Genomic DNA, 22,943 nt, shown 5'->3' with positions numbered 1-22,943 from the left:
GACGTGAAAATTATTTTAAGGGTTCTTCTGGTGTAAAAAGGTTTAGAAAGGGTGTAGTAGAGTGTGCCTTGATATGAAAGGGTTGTACCCGATCCTTGACACCATTAGCTTAGATGATGGTCTGTCTGAGACACCTAGAGAGGGTGGATTGAGAAGCTGGTTCAGTGTTTTTGGGTCCATCTGGGATGACAAAAAGGAATCTGTCTTTCCAAAAGAAGTGACTGAGAGACTCTTAAAGCCCAAACCCTATCCAGATGGTGGAGAGAAACGTACTTTTTGGTGAATTTAGAGCAGGACAGAGGGATGGAAGTGTGATGTCTAGCTTGAGGTGAAAAGCAGAAACTACCTTAGGCAAGATGCAAGTGTTCTGGGCTTCAGCACTATCTTGTTCCAATGCAAAACCAGAAGTGGTTCCTTGCCAGATAAGGCCTCTAGTACCCACCTTGAAGAGGTAGTGGCTATGGGGAACGCTACTTTGATGGTAGAATATCTCTTCTATGTTTGGATGGTGTTTTCTGAAGCAGAGAGAACCATGGTCAGTGCCCATGGAGTCACAGGGGATGCTACATGGGAGACCCCCTGTGAAAAGGTCTTAATCGAGGAATAGAAGGGCAGTGGTCGGAAAGAAGTTGTATATTGCTGACATCCAAGCATTGATCCAAACCCAGTGCTATGAAGGAGAATATTTGTCCCCGAGATAGCCCTAGTATGGAATCCTAGTGACTTGGACCAAGTGAAGTATGCTTTTTACATCCAATGATAGAACCTGAGGGAAGTAGACTTCCAACTTTTAGCATGGTTGGAATCACCAAATCAGAGATAGCTGTCGTTCAGAACCTGGGCTTCAATATCCATACCATTGAAGCCGTTGGTCATTGAGACAGAGGATTTTGGATGATCTTTAATATAGAGCCCACCCACAGTCCGCTAGGAGTCATACTGGGTCAGAGTGCCACAACTGCTTGGGCCAATCCATAGCCCTCTATTTCAATCTTGTGAAGTAGACAAGGAAGAGGTTTTAGATGAGGAAAGATCTAGATTCAGGGCTGGATTAAGAGCATCATGTGCTTGGTGCCGATGATTTTGGTGGACCTTTTACTGGGCACCCATCTGCTTTCCAAGAGCCTGTGCTGGCATGCGCCCAAACTCAAAAGTGCGCAGCCGCACAAGCATAACACTAGGGAAGCCTGGCCTTTGATTTTCCAAGTTTCTGTAAGGGCAATGCATTGGCGTGCACTCTGAGCTGAAAGAGTGCAGCTGTGCAGGCCTAACACTATGGAAGCCCCAGACTTCTGTAAGAGCCCTGCATTGGCGTGCCCCACTGCTCATGCAGTGCCCATTATCAATCCCATCATCCTGCCCAGGTGGTGCATGTGGAAAGCGGGGTCTGTCAGGGGAGATCTGTTCCCAGTTGGCCCATTGCTTTCCTTTTTGGGTGGCTGGGCCTATATTAAGGTAGGGGCCTGGAGCTGCAGCTCCAATAGCCCCTACGTTAATCCAGCCCTGTCTAGATTAGGGTGTACTAATCACACTGAGTCACCAGAGCATCCACAGCATCTGCTAGAGCATCCCTGAACCTGGAGATAAACATGTCCACATTGGTGTTGAGCCTGGAGGACAGGAGATCCACATCTGTGTCCCCCACGCCCGTGGTGGAGGTCCTGGAACACCTTGGGTTGCAGGGATCCCTAACCCCAGGTTCAAAGTTTATCAGCTGAGGAAGTCTGTCAACCAGTGGTCTGTGCCTGGGATATGGACAAGGCTGGAACATGAAGTTCCGCCCATGACAGGAACTGATTGCTACAAAAAAAGTTTCCCTCTTGATTGATGTACACCATTTTTTTTGGGCTTGTACCCCTGACTTTTAATGGAATAAAGTTGTATCTGGACCTCTTAACGGTGGTGTGGAGCTTCAATTTCAATTCCCATTACATTAGACCAGTGTTTCTCAAATCCAGTCCTCAGGCCCCCCCAACAGGTCATGTTTTCAGGATTTCCCTCAGATGAAACGGCTGTGATCATTACTAAAGCAGTGAAACTGATCAAATCACCTGTGCAAAATAATAGCCTGAAAACATGACCTGTTGGGCGCCTTGAGGAGTGGAGTTGAGAAACACTGCGTCAGACTACAAGCCAAAGAGACTGGAGATCCTCTGGGTCAGGGGTCTCCAAGCTATCTAAACAAAGGGCCAGTTGCCCTTTGTTTAGATTTTTTGTAGACCCCTGACCCAGAGGATCTCCAGTCTCTTTGGCTTGTAGTCTGACGCAGTGTTTCTCAACTCCTCAAGGCGCCCAACAAAGTGGACATGTTTATTTCCAGGTTCAGAGATCCTCTAGCACAGTGGTCATCAACCCTGTCCTCAGGGCCCACTAACAGGCCAGGTTTTATGTATTACCTTGGGGGAGATGCAGACTAAAATACTGCAATCACTGAGCAGCAAATGATATCACCTGTGATGTATTTCAGTTATCTTAAAAACCTGGCCTGTTAGTGGGCCCTGAGGACAGGGTTGAGGACCACTGCTCTAGCAGAAGGAGTGGCTGCTCTGGTGAGTGTGATTAGTACACCCTGATCTAGATCTTTCCTCATCTAAAAATTCTTCCTTATTTAGGGACCATGGCCCAGGTTTGTTGTCTCAGGAATCGGGGGGGAAGTCCTTCGTTCTGATCTTCGTGACAGACACTAGCCTAATCTAGATCTTTCCTCATCTAAAACTTCTTCCTTATTTAGGGACCATGGCCCAGGTTTGTTGGCTCGGGAATCGGGGGAAGGCCTTCGTTCTGATCTTCCAGCAGGAGTAGAAAATGTCCCAGCATTAGATGGAATAAACAATGCCCCCTCTTTGGTGTCAGTGAGAGGAATTGTGCCCCATTGTTTGTGCTCATTGTCGGTGTCATTGGTAGGAATTTTGCCCCATCATTGGGTTTCATTGTTGGGGTCGGTGGCAGGGAACTGTGCTTCAGTGTTGTGTTATTAGGGACCATAGCCCAGGTTTGTTGGCTTAGGAATCGGGGGGAAGTCCTTCATTCTGATCTTCGTGACAGACACCAGCCTGATCTAGATCTTTCCTCATCTAAAACTTCTTCCTTATTTAGGGACCATGGCCCAGGTTTGTTGGCTCAGGAATTGGGGGAAGTCCTTCGTTCTGATCTTCATGACAGACACCAGCCTGATCTAGATCTTTCCTCATCTAAAACTTCTTCCTTATTTAGGGACCATGGCCCAGGTTTGTTGGCTCAGGAATTGGGGGAAGTCCTTCGTTCTGATCTTCATGACAGACACCAGCCTGATCTAGATCTTTCCTCATCTAAAACTTCTTCCTTATTTAGGGACCATGGCCAAGGTTTGTTGGCTCGGGAATCGGGGGAAGGTCTTCGGTCTGATCTTCCAGCAGGAGTAGAAAATGTCCCAGCATCAGATGGAATAAACAACGCCCCCTCTTTGGTGTCAGTGAGAGGAATTGTGCTCCATCGTTTGTGCTAGTTGTTGGTGTCATTGGTAGGAATTTTGCCCCATCATTGTGTTTCATTGTTGGTGTCGGTGGCAGGGAACTGTGCTCCAGTGTTGTGTTATTAGGGACCATAGCCCAGGTTTGTTGGCTCAGGAATCGGGGGGAAGTCCTTCGTTCTGATCTTCGTGACAGACACCAGCCTGATCTAGATCTTTCCTCATCTAAAACTCCTTCATTATTTAGGGACCATGGCCCAGGTTTGTTGGCTCAGGAATCGGGGGGAAGTCCTTCATTCTGATCTTCGTGACAGACACCAGCCTGATCTAGATCTTTCCTCATCTAAAACTTCTTCCTTATTTAGGGACCATGGCCCAGGTTTGTTGGCTCAGGAATCGGGGGGAAGTCCTTCGTTCTGATCTTCGTGACAGACACCAGCCTGATCTAGATCTTTCCTCATCTAAAACTTCTTCCTTATTTAGGGACCATGGCCCAGGTTTGTTGGCTCGGGAATCGGGGGAAGGCCTTCGTTCTGATCTTCCAGCAGGAGTAGAAAATGTCCCAGCATTAGATGGAATAAACAATGCCCCCTCTTTGGTGTCCGTGAGAGGAATTGTGCCCCATTGTTTGTGCTCATTGTCGGTGTCATTGGTAGGAATTTTGCCCCATCATTGGGTTTCATTGTTGGTGTCGGTGGCAGGGAACTGTGCTCCAGTGTTGTGTTATTAGGGACCATAGCCCAGGTTTGTTGGCTTAGGATTCGGGGGAAGTCCTTCATTCTGATCTTCGTGACAGACACCAGCCTGATCTAGATCTTTCCTCATCTAAAACTTCTTCCTTTTTAGGGACCATGGCCCAGGTTTGTTGGCTCAGGAATCGGGGGGAAGTCCTTCGTTCTGATCTTCGTGACAGACACTAGCCTAATCTAGATCTTTCCTCATCTAAAGCTTCTTCCTTATTTAGGGACCATGGCCCAGGTTTGTTGGCTCAGGAATTGGGGGAAGGCCTTCGTTCTGATCTTCCAGCAGGAGTAGAAAATGTCCCAGCATCAGATGGAATAAACAACGCCCCCTCTTTGGTGTCAGTGAGAGGAATTGTGCTCCATCGTTTGTGCTTGTTGTTGGTGTCATTGGTAGGAATTTCGCCCCATCATTGGGTTTCATTGTTGGTGTCGGTGGCAGGGAACTGTGCTCCAGTGTTGTGTTATTAGGGACCATAGCCCAGGTTTGTTAGCTCAGGAATCGGGGGAAGTCCTTTGTTCTGATCTTCGTGACAGACACCAGCCTGATCTAGATCTTTCCTCATCTAAAACTTCTTCCTTATTTAGGGACCATGGCCCAGGTTTGTTAGCTCAGGAATCTGGGAAAGTCCTTTGTTCTGATCTTCGTGACAGATACCAGCCTGATCTAGATCTCTCCTCATCTAAAACTCCTTCCTTATTTAGGGACCATGGCCCAGGTTTGTTAGCTCAGGAATCGGGGAAAGTCCTTTGTTCTGATCTTCATGACAGACACCAGCCTGATCTAGATCTCTCCTCATCTAAAACTTCTTCCTTATTTAGGGACCATGGCCCAGGTTTGTTGGCTCGGGAATCGGGGGAAGGCCTTCGTTCTGATCTTCCAGCAGGAGTAGAAAATGTCCCAGCATCAGATGGAATAAACAACGCCCCCTCTTTGGTGTCAGTGAGAGGAATTGTGCTCCATCGTTTGTGCTCGTTGTTGGTGTCATTGGTAGGAATTTTGCCCCATCATTGGGCTCCATTGTTGGTGTCAGTGGGGGGGAACTGTGGCTCATTGTGTCATTGGTATTATGCCCCAACGTTGGTGTCACTGGCAGGAATTGTGCGCCTTCGTTGGTATCGGGGAATGAAATTGTGCCCCAAGGGCCGGCTAAAAGCAAAGGGCCGCACTTTGGAGAGGACTGCTCTGGTGCGTAGAAGCTGCCTGGCCAGGAACCAGATCATTCACACCAACATCAATACCTTAAATTACCAATAAGATAACCTTACAGGTCCTGCACTATCTTTCCACTTTCTTCAAGGGCCGTGCCGTGGTCCTACATAATCCAGATGGGATGGTCCAGTGCTACAGAGACAGTCGAATGTTCAGAAGGTTGATTGGAATGATGGCCAAGTCCCCTTCACTGCTGGATGGGTGCACGGGACTTTTTCCCAGCCCAACAGGCTTGTGTTTGTCAGGAAGCTCAGAACAAAGGACTTCCCCCGATTCCTGAGCCAACGAAACCTTAGCCATGGTCCCTAAATAATCGTTTTGACCAGGAGATGGACTTACTTGTCCCATGATGACAGAATGTTCTAAAAAAAACAAACGATGATCACCAGAAGTGGTTCTTTTTATTGTTATTTTAAAGAGCCGAGCCGAAGAACTGTTATCCACCCTCCTAGGACACAATCAAAAATGTGTCCACCTTAATTATGTTTACCAATGTCAAAGCCTCCTGTAGATGGCAGTATAACACAACAGTACTTACTGTGTCCCTTCAATGGACGACAAGGATTTATTTTTTCTTCTAGTTTTGGATGGCAAGGATTCTCGCGGTGTTGATCCTACTAAAAAGCCAACATCTCTATACAATCCACAAGCATTGTATCCACTACAGTGAGGGAGGAACTTGGCCACACACACAATCACACCAAAGTCCGACGGATTGGAACGTGATGACGTACGACCGGACTAGAATAAGGAAGTTCATAGCCAGTAGCCAATAGCTGCCCTCGCGTCGGTTTTTGTCCGTCGGACTAGCATACACACGAACGGATTTCTCGGTAGGAACTGGGTCCGGCGGAAAAATTTGAAACATGTTCCATTTCTAAAGTCTGTTGGATTTTTGCTAATCAAAAGTCCGCTGCAGCCCACACACGATCGAATGGTCCGCCGGAATCGTTCCGTCGGACCTTTGATGTCGAAAAAAGTCCGGTCGTGTGTACGCGGCATTAGTAGTTGGTGGAGAAACCCTTGTTGGCGATCACAGAGGTCGGATGTTTCTTGGAGTTGGCCTCCAGGTCTGCACACATCTCAGGAGGCATTTTGTCCTCTTTGCAGATCTTCTCCAAGTCATGAAGGTTTCCTGGTTGACGTTTGGTAACTCCAACCTTCAGCTCCCTCCACATATTTTCTATGGGATTAAGGTCTGGAGACTGGCTAGGCCACTCCGGGACTTTAATGTGCTTCTTGGGTCACTCCTTTGTTGCCTTGGCCGTGTGTTTTGGGTCATTGTCATGCTGGAAGACCCATCCACTGCCCATTTTTCAAAGCCCTGGCTGAGGGAAGGAGGTTCTCATCCAAGATTTGGTGGTACATGACCCCCCGTCCATCGTCCCTTTGATGAGATGAAGTTGTCCTGTCCTCTTAGCAGAAATACACCCCCAAAGCATAATGTTTCCACCTCCATGTTTGATGGTGGGGGATGGTGTTCTTGGGGTCATAGGTCCTCCATGTATGATGGTGGGGGATGGTGTTCTTGGGGTCATAGGTCCTCCATGTATGACAGTGGGGGATAATGTTCTTGGGGTCATAGGTCCTCCATGTATGACGGTGGGGGATGGTGTTCTTGGGGTCATAGGTCCTCCATGTATGATGGTGGGGGATGGTGTCCTTGGGGTCATAGGTCCTCCATGTATGACGGTGGGGGATGGTGTTCTTGGGGTCATAGGTCCTCCATGTATGACGGTGGGGGATGGTGTTCTTGGGGTCATAGGTCCTCCATGTATGATGGTGGGGGATGGTGTCCTTGGGGTCATAGGTCCTCCATGTATGACGGTGGGGGATGGTGTTCTTGGGGTCATAGGTCCTCCATGTATGACGGTGGGGGATGGTGTTCTTGGGGTCATAGGCAGCATTCCTCCTCCTCCTCCAAACATGGCAAGTTGAGTTGATGCCAAAGAGCTCGATTTTGGTCTCCTCTGACCACAACACTTTCCCCCAGTTCTCCACTGAATCGTTCAGATGTTCATTAGTAAACTTCAGCCGGGCCTGTACATGGGCTTCCTTGAGCAGGGGGACCTTGCGGGAGCTGCAGGATTTCAGTCCTTCGCGGTGTAGTGTTACCAATTGTTTTTTTTGGTGACTATGGTCCCAGCTTCCTTGAGATCATTGAGAAGGTTCCCCCGTGTAGTTCTGGGCGGATTCCTCACCGTTCTCCTGATCACTGAACCTCCACGAGGTGAGATCTTCCATGGAGCCCCAGACCGAGGGAGATTGACCGTTATTTTGTGTCTCTTCCATTGGCAAATAATCGCACCAACTGTTGTCACCTCTCACCAAGCTGCTTGGCGATGGTCTTGTAGCCCATTCCAGCCTTGTGTAGGTCTCCAATCTTCTCCCCGACATCTTTGGACAGCTCTTTGGTCTTGGCCATGGTGGAGAGATTGGAATCTGATTGCTTCTGTGGACAGGTGTCTTTTATACAGGTAACAAGCTGAGATTGGGAGCACTCCCTAAGAGAGTGCTCCTAATCTCAGCTGGTTACCTGTATAGAAGACACCTGGGAGCCAGAAATCTTGCTGATTGATGGGGGATCAAATACTTATTTCGCTCATTTAAAATGAAAATCAATTGATAACTTTTTTTTAAATGCATTTTTCTGGATATTTTTTATATTCTGTCTCTCACTGTTTTAAACCGATCATTAAAATGATAGACTGATCGTTTCTTTGTCAGTGGGGCAAACGTACAAAATCAGCAGGGGAGCAAATACTTTTTCCCCCTTACTGTATATCAATAAAAAAAAAAAAATAGACATCCACTATATCAATAACGTGTCCATTCTTGATAGGGAACAGTACATAAAATCTGCATAAATTTCCAATGCGTTTCGGCTGCTGGGCCTTAGCCATGAGTCTAGTTGCTGAAATGCGTTGGAATTTTGCGTGGATTTTATATACTGTTCCCTATCGATTATAGGATACTTGTGGATTGTACGGAGATGCCGGCTCTTCTCTAGAATCGTCTATCTGGTGGGATTACAGCCGCCTTACAAGGCTTCATATACACTTTCGATACTTTTTCTGTTTCTCGGTCGGTCCACATTGAGCGCTAGGAGGTCCTGTTGTAAGTTATGAAATATCTTGTAGAGTTTGGTTTTCTGATCTGATCCTTAAAACATTTTTTTTTGGGAGCCCCACCTCCACCTTCCACTGGTAAAATCCTGGCTACCTGAGACACAAGCCAATTTTTGGTTTGGTATCAGTGGGGGGAATAGTGCCCCATCATTGGTGTCAGTGGGAGGAATAGTGCCCCATCGTTGGTGTCAGTGGGAGGAATAGTGCCCCATCGTTGGTGTCAGTGGGAGGAATAGTGCCCCATCGTTGGTGTCAGTGGGAGGAATAGTGCCCCATCGTTGGTGTCAGTGGGAGGAATACTGCCCCATCATTGGTATCAGTGAGAGGAATAGTGCCCCATCGTTGGTGTCAGTGGGAGGAATAGTGCCCCATCGTTGGTGTCAGTGGGAGGAATAGTGCCCCATCGTTGGTGTCAGTGGGAGGAATAGTACCCCATCATTGGTGTCAGTGGAAGGAACAGTGCCCCATCATTGGTTTGTTGTCAGTGGAAGGAACAGTGCCCCATCATTAGTTTGGTGTCAGTAGAAGGAATAGTGCCCCATCATTAGCATCAGTGGGAGGAACAGTGCACCATCATTGTTATCAGTGGGAGGAATAGTGCCCCATCATTGGTGTCAGTGGGAAGAATAGTACCTCATCGTTGGCGTCCATGTGAGGAATAGTGCCCGTAATTGGTGTCAGTGGAAGTAACTGTGCCCCATCATTGGTGTCAGTGCGAGGAATAGTGCCCCATCATTGGTGTCAGTGGAAGCAATCAGGCCCCATCATTGGTGTCAGTGCGGGGAATAGTGCCCCATCATTGGTCTGGTGTCAGTGGGAGGAATAGTGCCCCATCGTTGGCATCAGTGGGAGGAATAGTTGCCCCAAGAGCCAGATAAAGGCAAACAAAAGGCCATAGTTTGGAGACCACAGATGCGATTTAAGATTCTAGTCTAGTCTAGATTTGGTCACTACTGTGATGATGGTTGTTTTCCTTGCTGGAGAGGAAGCTGTACTGGAGGCTCTGCATTGCTAGGATCTCCCTGCTTCATCTTCATCCATTCTGTGCTTCCTCCACCTCTATCATTACCCCTCCAATCATCTGATCACCCCGTCATCAAGGGGCAGCTTTGACATGAGGAAGCAAAGCCCTGTCTCTACCATGAGAGAGATCAGGTGTGGGCAGCCCACAGGCAATGGCGACTGTTTCTTTGCCCTCTGCCCCCCCCCCACCACACTGCACAGGCAGGACGTTCCTGAAATGATTTTGGCTTGCTGCAGATGAATTATAATAATTTATTTCGATTGCACAAAAAAATGGCACCACGTGAAACGATTTAGAATCTTATGGACGGTTGATACTAAGCCCCGCCCTCGGTGTATACAATGGCAGTTGGGAGATTAGGTCAGGGAAGTGTTTTTGGACGGGCCCCACCACTCATACCAATTAAGCCCCGCCTTTAGTGTATACAATGGCAGTTAGGAGATTAGGTCAGGGAAGTGTTTTGGAAGGGAAACATTGAGCCCCGCCTCCCATACCAACTAAACCCTGCCTTTTTTTGCTCAAACCCCACCCACTGTGTAGAGCAGGATTGTCTCATTACCATACTTTTCCTGGTGCCCATATAAGGCCTGACTGGTGTCGGGAAAGGTTGGGTTGTGGGAACTTGTGACATCACAGTGGCAACCTAATCTCCTAGACAATGCTGTGATAATATGGGTACAAAATGCAAACCTTGAACTGATGGTGTCCCCATTGGGCAGATTTCCCTGCACTTCCTGTTGTGGTGAAACCCCCAAAAAGTTCTCGGGTTGGACAACAGGTCCAAAAATGCAAAAAAAAGGGGTGTAAGGAGACACCCTCATTGGCCCTTGAGAATCCCATTGGTGACTAGCTGGTGACATCGGGGCCCGCCCAAAGACATGAGGTCATCACCTACTTCCCTCCACCCTCCTCCTCTGGTGTTGTGTTTATTATTATTACAGGTGCTCTTTATACATCCCCCGGTGATTGATTAGTCGTCCTTCTCAGCAGCTTGAGTATGGATTATGTTAATGTCCGCGTTCCGTGGCACCGATCAGCCAGTTACCGATTCCGCCTCCCTCAGTTCCGCAGTCTTCCTGCCGGCGCCGCCGGCGTACAGGTCGGCCCTGCGGTGACCCCGCACCGGCATCTCTCGCCGCACGCGGTGCAGGTAAGCCAGGTCGATCTCCGCGTAGCACACCCCGGGTCCGTCCCGGCACTGCGCCACGACCGCGCCCCAAGGGTCCACCACCATGGAGTGGCCGTACGAAGCCCTGCACTGGTTGTGGCTGCCGGTCTGTGCCGCCGCCACCACGTAACACTGGTTCTCTACAGCTCGGGCCCTCAGCAGCACCTGTGGAGAGGGAAGGGGGAGGGGTCAACAAGAGGTTTGGAATCAGAGGCGTTACAGTCAAGGCTCCGCCCACTGACCTTTTATTCTGACTACCCACCAAGCTCACCCAATATCGTAATTCCCTAACTGTTCCCTGGTCTCAGCAACGTCCCCAATACGGTTACAATGGGTCATGTGATGAGAGGCTGCAGACCTACCCAGGAACACTGGTAAAGCCCTGCTGAATAAACACTACCCTACAGAAGGAGTATTCCTGGGCTGCATGAGTGGCTGCTGCTCGGATCTATCCAGAAGATACAGACAGACTCGCAGGCATAAAGAGAACCTGTCATGGCGGCTTTTTTTTCGCTGGGCATCCAAAGCTAGAGGCCGCCATGCACCGGGAACGCACGACTCCCAGGAGCCGCTAATGCAATCCAGCAAACCATGCCCTCAATCTGAGATCTGTGCAATCCAATCCCGGCCAGAATGCAGGCAGCACCTCACAGGGTCTCTTGGTGTTGACTTCCTGTAGAACGTAGAAAAAAAAAAAAAAACAATCCGCACCCCGGTTGTTACTCTTAAAATGTCTTAATTTTATTGAATAGCCACAGTGAACAAACGCAGATCAAGTCAGTTGATGGGTTTCAGCCTATAAGGCCTTAGTCATTTTTTTTTTATGACTAAGGCCTTATAGGCTGAAACGCGTCAACTGACTTAATCTGCGTTTGTTCACTGTGGCTATTCAATAAAATGAAGACATTTTAAGAGCAACAACCCGGAGTGCGGACCTTTTTTTTTTTAAATGACTCTACTCAGCCAGCGACCGTGGATCGAACGTCTGGGAGCTCTGCTGTCTATGTGGTGTATATGGGTAGTAGCATTGACTTTTCTGTTTATACGTTGACTTTCTGTGCCTCCATTTACATTCAGGATTCTAAGGCCAGGGGTTGACTCTGATTGGAGGCTGTCAAGTGTTTCAGCATGTGAGATGGGGGGGAGGAGCCTGCAGGAGGGGGCATGTCCAGGAATCCCCCCTCCCTTCATCATATACAGGGGGTTCCCAGATCACCAGGTTTGCTGACCCGGTGAGTGTCTGACCCCGCAAGGGAGGTCCCAGCAACCTTTGCTTGTCCCAAGGGTCAGAGGTTCACGGGGGGGGGGGGGGGTGGCAGACCTGGGTTGTGCACCTTTTAGGAAGTCACCAGTGGCAACTCCTACCTGCATTTTAAGAAGAACTCCAGCTAAAACTTTTGCTTCTCAGTCCTGGATGGAGTAGGGAGGAGGGGGTTTAGAACATTTGTCAAGCGTTATTGCTGTGTGTCCCTGCAGAGGAGATATTCTCTTGCTTCCTGGGCTGTGGCACAACAGGAAGTAAGAGGAAATCCCCAACAAATTTGGCACAACCCCCCCCCCCCCCCCCCAATTCCATTTTAAGGATTTTTATTGGTCCCTTCAACAGTCCAGACCACACCCTACGTATCTCACATCCTGATTGCCCCCCCCTCATCTTGTAGGTCTCACATGCAGCACCTCCTCTGCACATGAATGGCCAATCTCCTGCTGGAGACCCCCCCCCCCCCCCCCCAACCCCCGGGCCGGCCTCCCTCCTATTGCTTGCTGTCCCATCCCCCGCCGCCTCTCATACACATGTACCTCCCAGTGTGCCAGCCCCGTGGTGACGGTGAAGGCGGAGGGGTAGGTGAGGATTTCCGCTCCTTCCCGGGACAGCGCCAGCGACATCTCAGGAAAGCGAAGGTCGTAGCAGACGGCGAGGCCGACCTGGCGCAGAGTGAAAAAAACAAAACACAAATTCCAAGTCATTAGAGTGGCGGTAAAGCCGACCTTTGTGTTCTGGTTTGGGTGGAGCGGGGAGATTCATCCTCTCTACTGGTCCTGGTGATCGGTGTCACTGGAACAGGAAGTGATGGGAAATCCAAAATGTCACAGTTGTCCCCAAAATACAGAATGTGGAGAAAAATTCCAGTGACAACTGAGAGGGGATTTCCGTTAAGTTTGGACAAATTTCTTCTCACTTCTTGTTGTGTCTCCAGGACAGGAACTGAAGGGAACTCTCCTAAATGAAATGGGGGGCAGTGGGAGGGGCAGAGCTGGGGAGGGACCAGAGCATTGCTTGGAATGGGTCAGGGCTCTGCTGGGGAGGGGTCAGGGTTGTGCTGGGGAGGGGCCAGTGCTGTGCTGGGGAGGGGTCAGGGCTTTCCTGAGGAGCGGGAAAGTCTGTGCTGAGGAGAGGTTAGGGCTCTGCTGAGCAGGGGTCAGGGCTGTGCTGGGGAGTGGTTAGGACTGTGCTGGGGGAAGGGGTTATGTCTGTGCTGGGGAGGGGTCAGGGCTGTGCTGGGGAGGGGTCAGAGCTGTGCTGGGGAGGGGTCAGAGCTGTGCTGGGGAGGGGTCAGAGCTGTGTTGGGGAGGGGTCATGTCTGTGCTGGGGGGGGGGGCCGTGTCTGTGCTGGGGAGGGGTCAGGGCTGTGGTGTGGGAAGGGGTTTGTCTGTGCTGAGGGGGGTGCTGGGGAGGGGTCAGGGCTGTGGTGTGGGAAGGGGTTTGTCTGTGCTGAGGGGGGTCATGTCTGTGCTGAGGAGGGGTCAGGGCTGAGCTGGGGAGGGGTTTGTCTGTGCTGAGGGGGGTCATGTCTGTGCTGGGGAGGGGCCATGTCTGTGCTGGGGGGGGCCGTGTCTGTGCTGGGGAGGAGTCAGGGCTGTGCTGTGGGAAGGGGTTTGTCTGTGCTGAGGGGGGTCAGGGCTGTGCTGTGGGAAGGGGTTTGTCTGTGCTGAGGGGGATCAGGGCTGAGGGGGGTCATGTCTGTGCTGGGGAGGGGTTTGTCTGTGCTGGGGAGGTATCATGTCTGTGCTGGGGAGGGGTTAGGACTGTGCTGTGGGAAGGGTTTTGTCTGTGCTGAGGAGGGGTCAGTGCTGTGCTGGGGAGGGGTAAGGTTTGTGCTGGGGAGGGCTCAGGAATGTGGTGGGGAGTGGTTAGGGCTGTGCAAGGGAGGGTTCAGAGCTGTGCTTGGGAGTGGTCAGGGCTGTGCTGGGGAGTGACCAGTGTTGTGATAAGGAAGGGTCAGCTTTAAGCTGGGAAGGGGTCAGGGCTGTAATGAGGAAGGGTCAGGTTTGTGCTGGGGAGGGCTCAGGAATGTGGTGGGGAGTGGTTAGGGCTGTGCAAGGGAGGGTTCAGAGCTGTGCTTGGGAGTGGTCAGAGCTGTGCTTGGGAGTGACCAGTGTTGTGATAAGGAAGGGTCAGCTTTAAGCTGGGAAGGGGTCAGGGCTGAGCTGCGGAGGGGTTTGTCTGTGCTGAGGGGGGTCATGTCTGTGCTGGGGAGGGGCCGTGTCTGTGCTGGGGAGGGGCCGTGTCTGTGCTGGGGAAGGGCCGTGTCTGTGCTGGGGAAGGGCCGTGTCTGTGCTGGGGAAGGGCCGTGTCTGTGCTGGGGAAGGGCCGTGTCTGTGCTGGGGAGGAGTCAGGGCTGTGCTGTGGGAAGGGCTTTCTCTGTGCTGAGGGGGGTGCTGGGGAGGGATCGTGTCTGTGCTGGGGAGGGGTCATGTCTGTGCTGGGGAGGGGTTTGTCTGTGCTGAGGGGGGTCATGTCTGTGCTGGGGAGGGGTTTGTCTGTGCTGGGGAGGTATCATGTCTGTGCTGGGGAGGTATCATGTCTGTGCTGGGGAGGTATCATGTCTGTGCTGGGGAGGGGTTAGGACTGTGCTGTGGGAAGGGTTTTGTCTGTGCTGAGGAAGGGTCAGTGCTGTGCTGGGGAGGGGTAAGGTTTGTGCTGGGGAGGGCTCAGGAATGTGGTGGGGAGTGGTTAGGGCTGTGCAAGGGAGGGTTCAGAGCTGTGCTTGGGAGTGGTCAGGGCTGTGCTGGGGAGTGACCAGTGTTGTGATAAGGAAGGGTCAGCTTTAAGCTGGGAAGGGGTCAGGGCTGTAATGAGGAAGGGTCAGGTTTGTGCTGGGGAGGGCTCAGGAATGTGGTGGGGAGTGGTTAGGGCTGTGCAAGGGAGGGTTCAGAGCTGTGCTTGGGAGTGGTCAGAGCTGTGCTTGGGAGTGACCAGTGTTGTGATAAGGAAGGGTCAGCTTTAAGCTGGGAAGGGGTCAGGGCTGAGCTGCGGAGGGGTTTGTCTGTGCTGAGGGGGGTCATGTCTGTGCTGGGGAGGGGCCGTGTCTGTGCTGGGGAGGGGCCGTGTCTGTGCTGGGGAAGGGCCGTGTCTGTGCTGGGGAAGGGCCGTGTCTGTGCTGGGGAAGGGCCGTGTCTGTGCTGGGGAGGAGTCAGGGCTGTGCTGTGGGAAGGGCTTTCTCTGTGCTGAGGGGGGTGCTGGGGAGGGATCGTGTCTGTGCTGGGGAGGGGTCATGTCTGTGCTGGGGAGGGGTTTGTCTGTGCTGAGGGGGGTCATGTCTGTGCTGGGGAGGGGTTTGTCTGTGCTGGGGAGGGGTTTGTCTGTGCTGGGGAGGTATCATGTCTGTGCTGGGGAGGTATCATGTCTGTGCTGGGGAGGGGTTAGGACTGTGCTGTGGGAAGGGTTTTGTCTGTGCTGAGGAGGGGTCAGTGCTGTGCTGGGGAGGGGTAAGGTTTGTGCTGGGGAGGGCTCAGGAATGTGGTGGGGAGTGGTTAGGGCTGTGCAAGGGAGGGTTCAGAGCTGTGCTTGGGAGTGGTCAGGGCTGTGCTGGGGAGTGACCAGTGTTGTGATAAGGAAGGGTCAGCTTTAAGCTGGGAAGGGGTCAGGGCTGTAATGAGGAAGGGTCAGGTTTGTGCTGGGGAGGGCTCAGGAATGTGGTGGGGAGTGGTTAGGGCTGTGCAAGGGAGGGTTCAGAGCTGTGCTTGGGAGTGGTCAGAGCTGTGCTTGGGAGTGACCAGTGTTGTGATAAGGAAGGGTCAGCTTTAAGCTGGGAAGGGGTCAGGGCTGAGCTGCGGAGGGGTTTGTCTGTGCTGAGGGGGGTCATGTCTGTGCTGGGGAGGGGCCATGTCTGTGCTGGGGAGGGGCCGTGTCTGTGCTGGGGAGGGGCCGTGTCTGTGCTGGGGAGGGGCCGTGTCTGTGCTGGGGAAGGGCCGTGTCTGTGCTGGGGAAGGGCCGTGTCTGTGCTGTGGGAAGGGCTTTCTCTGTGCTGAGGGGGGTGCTGGGGAGGGATCGTGTCTGTGCTGGGGAGGGGTTTGTCTGTGCTGAGGGGGGTCATGTCTGTGCTGGGGAGGGGTTTGTCTGTGCTGGGGAGGTATCATGTCTGTGCTGGGGAGGGGTTAGGACTGTGCTGTGGGAAGGGTTTTGTCTGTGCTGAGGAGGGGTCAGTGCTGTGCTGGGGAGGGGTAAGGTTTGTGCTGGGGAGGGCTCAGGAATGTGGTGGGGAGTGGTTAGGGCTGTGCAAGGGAGGGTTCAGAGCTGTGCTTGGGAGTGGTCAGGGCTGTGCTGGGGAGTGACCAGTGTTGTGATAAGGAAGGGTCAGCTTTAAGCTGGGAAGGGGTCAGGACTGTGCTGGGGCGGGGTCAGGGTTGTGCTGGGGAGGGGTCAGGGCTGTGCTGGGGAGGGGTCAGGGCTGTGCTGGGGAGGGGTCAGGTTTGAGCTGGGAAGGGATCAGGGCTGTGCTGGGGAGGAGCCAGGACAATGTTGGGAAGTGATCAGGACTGTGCTGGGGAGTGGCCAGGGCTGAAGAAGGCCTTTACTAGTGCCCGGGGAGGGGTCAGGACAATGTTCGGAAGTGATCAGAACTGTATTGGAGAGTGATCAGGGCTGTGCTGAGGAAGACTGTGTTGGAGAGTGGCCAGGGCTGAAGAAGGCCTTTATTAGTGCCTGGGGAGGGCTCAGGGCTGTGCTGGGGAGTGTCAAGTCTGTCCTGGGGTGGGATCAGGGCTGTGCTGGGGAGGGGTCAGAACTGTCATGGGGAAGGATTGGGCAGTGCTAGGGTAGTTCCTGGGGAGGGGTCAGAACTGTTCTGGGGAGGGGTCTGAACTGTGCTGGAGATGGGCCGGAGCTATGCTGGGGACAGATTAGGACAGTGCCCAGGACTGTACGTGGGAGGGGCCTAGGCTGTGTTGGGGCGTGGCTACTTTTATAAATACTTGTACATCATTACTACAATAGCAGCTCTAGACAAGCAACTGTACCTTTCCCACCGGTGTGCAGACAGGGGGCGCCAGCTCCATCCCCGGGATGGTGAAACGGCTCTCCTTCAGTGACACCCCGCTCTGTAGCTCCACGTCGAACAGGTGAGCCTTGCGGTAGACGGACCGGATGCATCCTGTGAAAAGACATACATGAGGGGGGGAGGGGTCACTGCAAAGTAAATAAATAGACCTCAAAAACTTAGGTGCTCAGGGAGTCGATATTTCTGTTTTTAATTCTCTGCGGGGAAAAGGCGACCCTCCGCCTTGAAGTAAAAGGCAGCCCTTCACCAGAACTGCCCGCCCCTGCCCAACACTGTGCTGGGGCGTGCCCAGGGATAGACTGGGGAGGGGCCAGGGCAGGGCGGCCTTTTAATTCAAAGGGAAATTACAATAGTAAGAGACACTTCCTGTCCCAGAGACACAACAGGAAGTGAGAGGAAATCCCCCCCAGAACAGGTGCCCCCATTAGACTTCCCCTCACTTCCTGTCTGGGGAAATAGCAGGAAGATGGGGAGGGGCTGGGTCCGCCCAATGGCGGCTCACTTTCACACACACACACACAGCGGTGACGGGTACCTGTGTCATCCAGGAGGAGGTGGGAGTTGGAGATCCTGCGGTCTTTCTCCCAGTTGGGGCCCTTCTCATGGAATCCACCCAGAGACAGCCAGAGGCGGCACTCCCTGGCACCAGGAGAGAGAGAAGATGATCAGGACAAAAATCCCGCCCAGTGGGAGGGGCTGGGGTAATGCTGGGGATGGGATAGGACGGCACTAAGGAGGAGCTGGGGGAATCCTGGAAAGAGGCTGGGAGTTCTTTTGGATAGTGGGAGGGGCTAGGGCAATGCTAAGGAGGGAGGCAATGCTGAGAAAGGTGTGGCTATGCTGGGCTGGGGCTGTGCTAGGGAGTGGCCGGGGTGATGCCGGGGAGGGAAGGAGACAGCACTAGGGAGGAGCTCAGGAAGGTCTGGGTGTGTGCTGGGAAAGGGGATGGGGAAGTGTTGTGGAATGACCAGGACTGTGCTAGGGGAGGGGCTGAGGCAGTACAGGGGAGGGGCCAGGGCTCTGCTGGGGTAGGGTTATGCTAGAGGTGCTGGGGAGGGGCCAGGGCTCTGTTGGGGTAGGGTTGTGCTAGAGGTGCTGGGGAGGGGCCAGGGCTCTGTTGGGGTAGGGTTGTGCTAGAGGTGCTGGGGAGGGGCCAGGGCTCTGTTGGGGTAGGGTTGTGCTAGAGGTGCTGGGGAGGGGCCAGGGCTCTACTGGGGTAGGGCTGTGCTAGGGGAGGGGCTGAGGCAGTAAAGGGGAGGGACCAGGGCTCTGCTGCAGAAGGGCTTTGCTAGGGGTGCTGAGGAGGGGCTTAGGCAGTGCAGGGGAGGGGCCAGGGGGTGCCACTGGGGAAGGGCTGTGCTGGGGAGAGACCACGGCTCTGCTGGGGTAGGACTGTGCAGGGGAGGGGCTGAGGAAGTCAAGGGGAGGGGCCAGGGCTCTGCTGGCGTAGGGTTGTGCTAGGGGTGCAGGGAAGGGGCCAGGGCTCTGCTGGGGTAGGGTTATGCTAGGGGTGCAGGGGAGGGACCAGGGCTCTGCTGGGGTAGGACTGTGCTAGGGGAGGGGCTGAGGCAGTGCAGGGGAGGGGCCCCACTGGGGTAAGGTTGTGCTAGGGAGGTGTTGGGGAGGGGAAGAGATGGCACTGCAGCAGTGCTTGGAATGGGCAGGGAGGAGATGGGACGGCACTAGGGAGGAGCTGGTGAATGGCTGGGGGGTGTGCCAGGGACGTTGGAGGCTGGGTCATTTTGGAGGAGGAGATGGGGCAGTGCCAGAGGGAGTGGTCAGGGCTGTCCTGGGAATGCCAGTTGCAGCTTTGGGGGGAGGGGCTGTGTTGGGGAGAGGTAGTTTTAAAGGAGGGTCCGTTTTGGGGGGGGGGCTGTCTTAGGGCAAAAGCAGCTTTAGGGAGGGGCTTGATGGGGGAGGGACAGTCTTGGGGGATAAGCAGTTTTAGGGAGGGGCTGTGTTTGGGGATGAGATGGAGAGGGGTTGTGTTGGGGGAGGGGCTGCTATAGGGGAAAACCAGCTTTAGGGGGCTGAGTTGGAGGAGGGGTTGAGTTGGGGGAGTGGCAGTTTGGGGGGCTGTGTTGGGGGAGGGGTTGAGTTGGGGGAGTGGCAGTTTGGGGGAGGGGCTGTGTTGGGATAGGGGCAGTGTTGGGGGGAGGGGCAGTGTGTCTCACCTGGCCAGGGCGGAGTATTGTTGGATCAGCGCCCCCTCCAGGCTCTCGGCCAGGCTTAGCGTCTCCTCGGTGCTCCCCCCGATGTAGTCGAAGGCCTCGGGTAAGAAGACCATGGCGGCGTTGCGGGCGGAGGCCTCCCGGATGAGGGCGGAGCAGGCGGAGAGGTTCGCCTCCTTGTTGGCGGTGGAAGTCACCTGACAGACGGCGATCAGCGGATTGTGGGCGGAGCTCCCCGACATCGTTCTGAAACTTGACCAATCATAAATGTTATTTCTCCCCCCGGAGCTCCTCCTGGGAGGAGTCGAGAGGGCGGAGCAACGGTCCAATGAACTCCGCCTACAGGGAGCTCTATGGAGGTTCCCGTGACAACAGAACTGTCAGTGTAGGTGGAGGGCGGGGTGATTTGGGATTGGACAATTCATGGTGTGTCCCCGCCCCCATATATAGAGCCTCTGTCAGGAATGAGACTTCCTGTGACCCCCATTCCTCTCATTTCCGGTCCCGTGTCACAGGAAGTGAGAGGAAATCCCCCCATTGGGGACACAGACAGACATTTTACCCCCCCAGTTCTGGGTGGAGTGACTCACCTCTTCAGCGCCCCCCACAGCCGCCAGCCGACCCTCATCCGCTCTCTGCCCTCAGTCAATATGGCGGCGGGAGGCGGGGCGGCAGGAAGTGACGCTTTCAACGACTTCCGACGGCGAGCTCACACAGCGGAGGAAACATGGCGAGTGCGGCAGCTAAGCAGATCGCTGCGGAGCAGGTGAGGGGACTACAACCCCCAGCATTCCCTACTGTATACCGAGAGGGGACTACAACCCCCAGCATCCCCTCCTCTATACCGAGAGGGGACTACAACCCCCAGCATCCCCTCCTCTATACCGAGAGGGGACTACAACCCCCAGCATACCCTCCTGTTTATTGAGGGAGGACTACAACCCCCAGCATTTCCTCCTCTATACCGAGGGGGGCTACAACCCCCAGCATTCCCTCCTGTATACCGAGGGGGGACTACAACCCCCAGCATACCCTCCTGTATACCGAGGGGGGGACTACAACCCCCAGCATTTCCTCCTCTATACCGAGGGGGGCTACAACCCCCAGCATTCCCTCCTGTATACCGAGGGGGGACTACAACCCCCAGCATACCCTCCTGTATACCGAGGGGGGGACTACAACCCCCAGCATTCCCTCCTGTATACCGAGAGGGGACTACAACCCCCAGCATACCCTCCTGTTTATTGAGGGAGGACTACAACCCCCAGCATACCCTCCTGTTTATTGAGGGAGGACTACAACCCCCAGCATTTCCTCCTCTATACCGAGGGGGGCTACAACCCCCAGCATACCCTCCTGTATACCGAGGGGGGACTACAACCCCCAGCATACCCTCCTGTATACCGAGGGGGGACTACAACCCCCAGCATACCCTCCTGTATACCGAGGGGGGACTACAACCCCCAGCATACCCTCCTGTATACCGAGGGGGGACTACAACTTCCAGCATCCCCTCCTCCATACTGTATTAGGAGTTGGAGTTCTTCTTTAGCCCCCTAATTTTTCTTTCTCCCTCTATAGGTGGTGGCGGGGTTCAATCGCATGCGGCAGGAGCAGAGGGGTTTGGCCTCCAAAGCGGCGGAGCTGGAGATGGAGCTGAGCGAACACACGTGAGTACCATCCCCCGCACGGGGCGATCAGAGACCCGGTCATCTGTCTGAATACTTCCCATCCCCCCCCTTCTCTTATATCGCTCTCTGTGCCGTCCAATCAATGCCTGACCTCTTGGTAGGAGCTCCCAGCCCCGCAATGTGCATAACCCATACCAGGGCCCCGTACAGCAGATGAGGGCGATTGTCGGTCTGCGGAGGGGCGGGGCCTCATTAATCCGCCATCTTTCTCTCTCTCACAGTTTGGTGATTGACACCCTGCGGGAGGTGGACCAGGGCAGGAAGTGTTACCGGATGGTCGGGGGCGTCCTGGTGGAGCGGACGGTGAAGGAGGTGCTGCCGGCATTGGAGAACAACAAGGACCAGGTGAGCCCCGGGGTGGGGGATGGGGGGGGTACACTCTGAGCCGGTCCCCAGGTTGTCACTATTTGTATGGAGCTGAAAACGATGGGTTTAGCAGATAAAATTCATATATGAGTGATGGAGACTTCAAGAGCCTGTACAGGTAACAAATACCACTCTCCAGGCTCCACCCCCTCTGCCCCGCCTCCAAAATGCTCATTGAGCTTTTGGTGACATCAAAGGAGATGCCCCCGCGGAGCTCCTTCTAGCATGTAAGAGTCCTCCCCCCCCCCCCTCACTGGGGTAGCCCCGCCCACTGCAAGCCTGATTTCTGTATACTGGGGGGGGGCTACACCTCCCAGAAGGGTATATTCTCCCAGCATGCTCTTCTCTATACTAGGGGAAATATAACCACACCCTCCTCTACACGGGGCAACTATAAACATCAGCAAGCCCTGCGATGCTATAGTAAGGGAGACTATGACTCTTAGGTTGCCCTGGAGGACTGCAACTCCCAGCAAGCCCTGCTGCTATATACTTGTGGGATTACAACTCCCAGCATGGCCTGCTCTATACTGGGGGGAACACAACTCCCAGCATGGCCTGCTCTATACTGGGGGGGGGGAACACAACTCCCAGCATGGCCTGCTCTATACTGGGGGGGGGGGAACACAACTCCCAGCATGGCCTGCTCTATACTGGGGGGGGGGGAACACAACTTCCAGCATGGCCTGCTCTATACTGGGGGGGGGACACAACTCCCAGCATGGCCTGCTCTATACTGGGGGGGGGGAACACAACTTCCAGCATGGCCTGCTCTATACTGGGGGGGGGACACAACTCCCAGCATGGCCTGCTCTATACTGGGGGGGGGACACAACTCCCAGCATGGCCTGCTCTATACTGGGGGGGGGGACACAACTCCCAGCATGGCCTGCTCTATACTGGGGGGGAACACAACTCCCAGCATGGCCTGCTCTATACTGGGGGGGAACACAACTCCCAGCATGGCCTGCTCTATACTGGGGGGGGGGGACAACTCCCAGCATGGCCTGCTCTATACTGGGGGGGGGGACACAACTCCCAGCATGGCCTGCTCTATACTGGGGGGGGGGACACAACTCCCAGCATGGCCTGCTCTATACTGGGGGGGGGGACACAACTCCCAGCATGGCCTGCTCTATACTGGGGGGGGGACACAACTCCCAGCATGGCCTGCTCTATACTGGGGGGGGGGACACAACTCCCAGCATGGCCTGCTCTATACTGGGGGGGGGGGGAACACAACTCCCAGCATGGCCTGCTCTATACTGGGGGGGGGGAACACAACTCCCAGCATGGCCTGCTCAACTTTACTGGGGGGAACACAACTCCCAGCATGGCCTGCTCAACTTTACTGGGGAACTGCAACTCCCAGCATGGCCTGCTCCTCTTTACTGGGGGGAATACAACACCTAGCATGCACTGCTCTATACTGGGCGGGATACAACTCCCAGCATGCCCTGCTCCGCTATACCGGAGACATCAATTTCTGTCATGCCCTGCTCCTTGATTCAGAAGGAACTACAACTCCCAGCATGTTCAGGTCTAAAACAGTTCTGTGTATTACAAACAGAATTCTTTACATCTGAAGGCCCATTGCTAAACATAGCACCTGTGTGCAAAGCCTCAGACGGAAGCCGCTATTCCATGGACGGTGACTCCACTGAATAGGTTTCGACGTGCCGTCCCGAGCTTCCATCCGTGGCTTCTCGCACC

The 22,943-nt window shown here is 53.8% G+C and overlaps 2 protein-coding genes across 3 annotated transcripts in view; one reads left to right on the top strand and one right to left on the bottom strand.

The window, feature by feature from the left end:
* Window positions 1-9,790: 9,790 nt before the first annotated feature.
* On the bottom strand, window positions 9,791-19,840 carry NIT1 (nitrilase 1). Of its 2 annotated transcripts, none has more exons than XM_077463951.1 (6): window positions 19,764-19,840; window positions 19,177-19,425; window positions 17,538-17,641; window positions 16,962-17,095; window positions 12,522-12,647; window positions 9,791-10,886 (listed from the first exon to the last, which is right to left on the bottom strand). In XM_077463951.1, exons 1-6 carry the CDS (start codon window positions 19,799-19,801, stop codon window positions 10,587-10,589), a joined length of 951 nt encoding a protein of 316 aa, XP_077320077.1. In that variant the 5' UTR covers window positions 19,802-19,840; the 3' UTR covers window positions 9,791-10,586. The 2 variants fall into 2 exon arrangements, with proteins under 2 accessions (XP_077320077.1, XP_077320078.1); XM_077463952.1 differs by having other exon boundaries at window positions 19,177-19,419; window positions 19,764-19,839.
* The window catches only part of PFDN2 (prefoldin subunit 2), a 3,551-nt gene continuing 425 nt past the window's right edge, over window positions 19,818-22,943 (top strand). The window contains exons 1-3 of the mRNA XM_077463953.1: window positions 19,818-19,939; window positions 20,755-20,843; window positions 21,086-21,209. Of these exons, the coding sequence (XP_077320079.1) occupies window positions 19,901-19,939; window positions 20,755-20,843; window positions 21,086-21,209 (252 nt within the window). The 5' untranslated portion in view covers window positions 19,818-19,900. The remainder of the gene's footprint in view (window positions 19,940-20,754; window positions 20,844-21,085; window positions 21,210-22,943) is intronic.

The sequence above is a fragment of the Lithobates pipiens genome, unplaced genomic scaffold (assembly GCF_037356315.1).
Source record: "Lithobates pipiens isolate NorthernLeopardFrog02 unplaced genomic scaffold, aLitPip1_a1.2 Scaffold_30, whole genome shotgun sequence".
NCBI lineage: Eukaryota > Metazoa > Chordata > Amphibia > Anura > Ranidae > Lithobates > Lithobates pipiens.
This window is presented reverse-complemented; position numbering and strand designations above follow the sequence as displayed.